The sequence below is a fragment of the Lipotes vexillifer genome, unplaced genomic scaffold (genome assembly GCF_000442215.2).
Source record: "Lipotes vexillifer unplaced genomic scaffold, Lipotes_vexillifer_v1.1 scaffold591, whole genome shotgun sequence".
NCBI lineage: Eukaryota > Metazoa > Chordata > Mammalia > Artiodactyla > Lipotidae > Lipotes > Lipotes vexillifer.
Genome location: NW_006791954.1, coordinates 4,779,361 through 4,785,197, shown reverse-complemented (window position 1 = coordinate 4,785,197; position 5,837 = coordinate 4,779,361). Strand labels below are relative to the sequence as shown.

The 5,837-nt window shown below is 61.2% G+C and overlaps 1 protein-coding gene across 4 annotated transcripts in view; it reads right to left on the bottom strand.

Moving 5' to 3' along the window:
* The window catches only part of RARA (retinoic acid receptor alpha), a 45,284-nt gene that overhangs the window by 5,248 nt on the left and 34,199 nt on the right, over nucleotides 1-5,837 (bottom strand). For 3 of the 4 annotated variants that reach the window (XM_007465194.1, XM_007465195.1, XM_007465196.1), the window contains 2 exons: nucleotides 2,776-2,924; nucleotides 1,300-1,441 (listed from right to left, as the gene is read on the bottom strand). The exons of the other annotated variant lie outside the window; for it this stretch is intronic. In XM_007465194.1, the coding sequence (XP_007465256.1) occupies nucleotides 1,300-1,441; nucleotides 2,776-2,924 (291 nt within the window). The remainder of the gene's footprint in view (nucleotides 1-1,299; nucleotides 1,442-2,775; nucleotides 2,925-5,837) is intronic. 4 annotated transcript variants of the gene reach the window in all.

The following is a 5,837-nucleotide window of genomic DNA, read 5'->3' as shown; positions in this document are numbered from 1 at the left end:
CAGGGAGGGGCAGCGGTGGGGGGGGGCAGGCATAATTTGGAGATCACTCATGTCGATTCTGCAAATTCAATAAAGTGCAAGGGAGAGAAGGGAGAGGGAGAGAGAGAGTGGGGGGATAATTTGGGAAGAGAAAATTGCAGCTGTGACAAGACGTTTATCATTCGGAAGCTTTAATTCTATTGAAATGGCAGCTGCTCAGCTCCGGGGCACAGAGCAGCCACAGAGAAGGAGGAGGGAGGGAAAGGGGGAGTTGGTGGTGGAAGGGAGAGGGGGTCCCCACCCTGGCCCTTCTGTGATGAAAAGCTCTGGGAGCGGAAGGTGGCAGAAGCAGAGGGAGAAGGAGGTTCTGGGCCCTGCAGGGAAGGGTCCCAGGCCTGTGGGTCCCAAGTTGTCACCCTCTCTGCAGCGCACAGCAGCCACTTCCTGGGCTCTGGACAACGCAGCCCCTTCCTCCTGAGGCAGGTGGCGGCCGGGTGCTACAGGATCCCTCTGCTCCTGTCTGGGGCTGCTCGTGTACCCCCCTTGTCCTCTCCCAGCTTCCTTCTTCCACTGCCCTGCCCACAAAGGGCTAAAGGGTCCTGCAGCCCCCTCCCCCACCCCATCCCCCATGGCTCAGGCACCATGGCAACGGCCACGCAGACAAGGAGGCGTCTGTCAGCGTCATTTATCTCTGACATCATCAATCACCGGTCACCACGGCAACACCCATGATTTCAACACAAGAGGGTCTCCCTGTCCAGCCCTCCCTCTCTCCCTCCATCGGGCCTCAGCTGAGCCCAGACTGGAAGCCCCCGTTCCTCTGGGATCGGAGAAGTCCCAATTCTCTCTTCCAACTCCCGGTCCCAGGTTCCACCAGACAAAGGCTCTAAGATCCCTATGCCTGCAGCACCTCCCCCACCCCAGCCACACACACAAGAAATACCCAGCAGCACCCCTGTCCTAAGATGCACAATCCGGAGGGACTCAGGGACGTCTCTGAGCCCCACCCCAAAGCCAACCAGGGCCTGGAAGCAAGCCAGCGGGCGCAGACACATGCATACACGTGAGCGAGCACACACAACTTCCCGCCTCACTCGAACAGGAAGGGCTGTCCACACATGGACACACAACTAGTGAGACAGACAGACAGGTCCCTGCAGCTACAGGTGAACCGTCCTCAACCACAAGCCTGTACACCACGTCACGAGCACGCCCGTTCGCATCCACACACACATGCACATGCCCCTGATCACCCAGCTTTAGGGGCCAGGCACTCATGCCCTGCGCAATGCATGGCCCCGCCCTGCCCATGGCACTCACACTCCTTGGACATGCCCACTTCGAAGCACTTCTGCAGCCGGCAGTACTGGCAGCGGTTCCGGGTCACCTTATTGATGATGCAGTTCTTGTCCCGATGACACGTGTACACCATGTTCTTCTGGATGCTGCGGCGGAAGAAGCCCTGGGTATGGAGGGCAGGGAGTCAGGTCAGCCACACCCACAGTAGGAAAAGCGCTGGCCTGTGGCCTCAGCCGTGGGGGCAGAGGGCCAGGTGGCTGCTGCCCCCAAGGGCTTTGGACATCAACTACCTGAGTAGGCCAGACAAGGCAGAGAGAAGGGTCTGCCTACAAGGATACCCCGAGAAGAATGCCAGTACCTGCTGCCTCAACACTGCAGGTGGGCAGAGGGCTTCCCCCAACCCACACGCATAGACCCAGCTTCCTCTCTCCTGGGGAAAAGGACCTCGGGCTGCTGGTGAGTCAAGTAAAGGGGCAGATGGGGCTAGATGAGAGAGAGGCAGAGCTCTGGAACCCACAGCCCTGGGCTCAGAGCACAGGAAGAGAAGGCAAGCAGGAGGGGCCACACAGACACACACACAGGCTGGCCAGACAGGTGGAGAGCGCACTCAGGAGCAAGGCAGCAGAACACGCATTCGCTAACCAGGCAGATGCGCACAGACTGATCACAGGTAGACCAGGCTGGTCAGGGGCTGCCCACACGGGCTAACAGAGAGACTGAGAGACAGGCTGGGGCAGACCAAGAACAATCAGACAGGACAGGCAGACACAGAGTCCAAGGCCTGGTGCTTTGCGCTTGATCTCTGCCCCACACTGAGGGGCAGCCCAGGGCCCCAAGCCTCAAAGCTGTGCAGCTTCTGAGCCCCAATCTCTGGGGAAGAAACAGACACAGAGGCTCAAGCCCTGGGGAGAGGAGGAGGAGAGGCCATGCCCACAGCTGCTGGGAAGGTGGCAGCCGCATCTGCACCCTGGAGCCAAACATGGGCACGTGGAAATCCAGCCAGACTCTGGGAAGCCCACAGCCTGGGCACCTGAAGGAGACGCCAAGGCAAGGCGCCTGCTCCTAACGGCCTGCTGCCAGGCTGCCATGGCGAGGTTCAGGCAGGGCCACAGAGGGCAGGCCTCCTGGGTCCCCAGCCAAGAGCCAGTCGGCAGCTAGCTCACCATGGCAACCCGGGCAGCGGTAGCAGAGCGGGTGTACACCCTGCCAGCTGGAGGATGGAGATGATGGGGAAAAGAGCTGAGGCAGGCGAGGGACCTCTGGTTTGGGGGACCCCTGCTCATCTACGGGGAAGGAGGTTCTGCTGAAGGCTTCCTCTCCTCCAAGGCTGCTGCCACCTCCCGCACAGAAGTAAGATCAGAAGCTTCAGGGACACCCACTACCACCACCACCACCACCACCACCACCACCACCACCGGCACAGTCCCAGCCCTCGGCAGCGGGAACATCCCATTTATCTAATCAGGGATGTCCTTCCCAATGACCCCCTCAACTCACCTTGCAGCCCTCACAAGCGCTGACCCCATAGTGGTAGCCTGAGGATTTGTCTTGACAGACAAAGCAAGGCTTGTAGATGCGGGGGAGAGGGGGTGGCGAGGGGGGGCTGGGCACTATCTCTTCAGAACTGCTGCTCTGGGTCTCAATGGCTAGAGAGAGAAGAGGAGAAGGGCGGTTAGAGACCCAGGTCACCATCCTTAATACAGTGCCCACCCTGCCTCCTGATCTCTCCCAGGAGCCTCTCCCAGCCACCCCACTGCTGCCAGGAGTCAAACTCTGGGGCAGGGACACAGTCTCAGGAAACCTGGGACTGCCCAGCCCGACTGGGGAAATGAGGCTGCCGATGAAGCGCCAGCACCCCATCAGTCCTGCCTACTTCCACAGGACCCCACCTTCAAAACCAGAAAGAGCAGGTAATAAACCATCAGATTTGTACACGGATGTGGCAGTACTTGGTGCTTGGGCGTGGGTGTCAGCCTGGTTCCACAGCCCTGGACCCTGGGCAGCCCGGCCCCATCTCCCCCACGTTAGGAAGGAGTTAAGGCCTGATGAGGAGGGAGGGAAGAGGACACAAGCTGGGGATAGAGGAAACTGGGGTCAACAGGATATTCAAAGCCGGCCACTCCCCCACCCCCTCTGCTTCCGCTCCCCCAGACACTATCCGTGTGGCTCCCCCCCCCCCCCCCCCCCCGCCCCCTCTGCCAGCAGCCACAGCCCCTCCTCCACCCAAAGAATCCCCTGGCCAGGGACCCAAGGCAGGGTATGCATGGTCACAAATGTTGGGGCACAGCAGGTGGGGACTCCCTGAGATAAGCAGGGGGACCCCCTGGAGACAGGGAGAAGAGTCCCTATGGGCCCCGGAAGCCCATTGCTCTGGGTGCCCCCTGTCTGGGGGGAAAAGCATGACAAAGGGGGTCTGTTCCCATCAATGCTCTGTCTGTCTGGCCTCCATACGATACTATGTCGTGTGTCCCGGTTACTATTCCCCTCCCCTCCTGTTATTCAGCTCTAAGAGGGCAGCCAGGAGGGTGACCTAGCCAGCAAGGGCAGGTCCCCCTACAAATCCTTCCCAGTGCCTGGCCCCATGCCCATCACCCCAGGCAGAATAGGGCTGGGTTGCATGGGGGCTGTCTGTGCCCGAAGCCAGGGCAGCTGGGGGTGTACTGTACTGGATGAGAACTGTGACCCAGTCAACCCCAGATCCCCAAGGGGCCACCCAGCACCCTCCTGAGGCTTTGCTAAGTCCACGTGCCCAGGGCCAAGGAGGGGCAAGGATGCCTCCCTGAGGAGATAGATCCCTGCTTCCTCCCACACCCCAGAATCCTATCTAGTCTCACCCCAAACTCCAGCACACGAGGTTCTGGAATTCAAAGGGGCCCAGAGTTCCTGCCCAAGCACCTCATGGCACCTCATGGCTCATGTGGCCCCGAAGTCCAGGCACAGAGAAAAGAAGCACGTGGATGGGGGTGGGGAGCGGTGGGGGGCTGGCTAGCTGCACGCTACTACCCTCCCCCCTTACCTGCAAACACAACTAGGGACTGCCAGGCGGTTGATGACAGGGAACCAGGCCAACAACCTTGGCAGGGCTTTCCTGGCTCTCAGCTGGGCCTGGGCACCACTTCCCTGGTCAGCCCGGCTGACCAGCACTGCTGTGGCCCCATGTCCCTGTCCCTGCCCAGAGAGCAGCCTGCAGCAAAGGATCAGTGGCTGCCGACACCACACCCCCACCGATCCAGACTCTTCGCTGACCTCCCCCACCCTCTGCTCCTCACCCCAAATCGAACCGTCCTGGCCTGGTTTTCCCCACCTCACTCTCCCAGAGGCCAGACAAGCAAATCAGACAGGCGAGAGGCCTGAGAACAGCTGCTGGGGGGGGGTGGGGTTGGGGGGCCTGGATGAGGCCAGGAGGCAGAGGGGTGAGCGACAAAGGAGCCCTTTGTTGTGCTAACTTTTTCCAAGACGTAAAAGGAGTCACAATAGACAATCCAGACTGGGGGGAGATGGGGGGGGGGTGTCAAGGACAAGGGGGTGTGGGGAGGGACCATGGCCTAGAATCCCAGTCAGCGTTCTGACCAGAGAGGAAGGAGGCTCTGACCTCCCTCCCCATCCCTCTCTCCCTCCCCATCCAGTCTTTGCCCTGGGCCCACCTCCCCCAAGGCCCGACCTCTAAAATGGACCAGAGGAGAGGAGGAGAAAGGACAGAGGGAGCTTTGGGGTACGGAGTGGGGTTGAGAGGAGGGGGCCGTGGGGGGACACAGGGGATACCCAGATGAGGGACAGGCAGCTTAAGACCAGGGGCTGACTGGAGAGGCAAAGGTCTGTAGAAATTTGGAGCTGAGGCAAAGTCCAGAGGCTGTTTATGAAACTGGAAGAATGTGCTTTTTTAAATTGCGCTTTTTGGCAGAGGACGGGGGAGATGACCGAAGGGGAGGGTACACAGTTTGGGCTCATTGAGGCCTCCCTGCGGCCCACCCCACAGCAGCTGGCTGCCTCTGAGGCTATCACACTGGTCTGCACGCCCCACGCCCAGCACATCCCCACCTGTCACCCAGGTAACAGCTCTGAGGTTTCCCACTGTGCCCTTTGAACCCAGAGCCCCGGCTCAGTCCCCACCTCCCGGGCCACCAGCCAGCAGCCAAGGGGAGCAGGGGCACTCTAGGACGCTCCCAGCCTCTGCAAGAGTCAGGACGCAGCCTTAACTCTGCACACCCATTGGGGGAAGGACTGCCACGGCCTGGCCCCTTCCCGCTCACCTCCCTCCCCAGAGGCCCCAGCCCACAAATCTCTCCTCTTCCTGCAGAAGGACGAGGCGGGAGAAGCACCACACCTTCTCAGCTCAAAAGTTCCAGCGCCCAGCGAAGGGATGGCACCGGCCCAGGGAGCCAGGCGTCCCCTCCCGCCCGCGCTGCCAGGCTGCCCCTCCCCCGCCCCCGCTCGGCTCCTGGTGGGCAGAACGCTCCGGAGTCCCCGCGCCCCAGAGCCGCTCGCAGGCCCGCACAAGGGGCCGGTTTCCTGGAGGAGATCGGCAGGAAATCAGCCGGGCCCCCGGCCAGCGGCTCCCC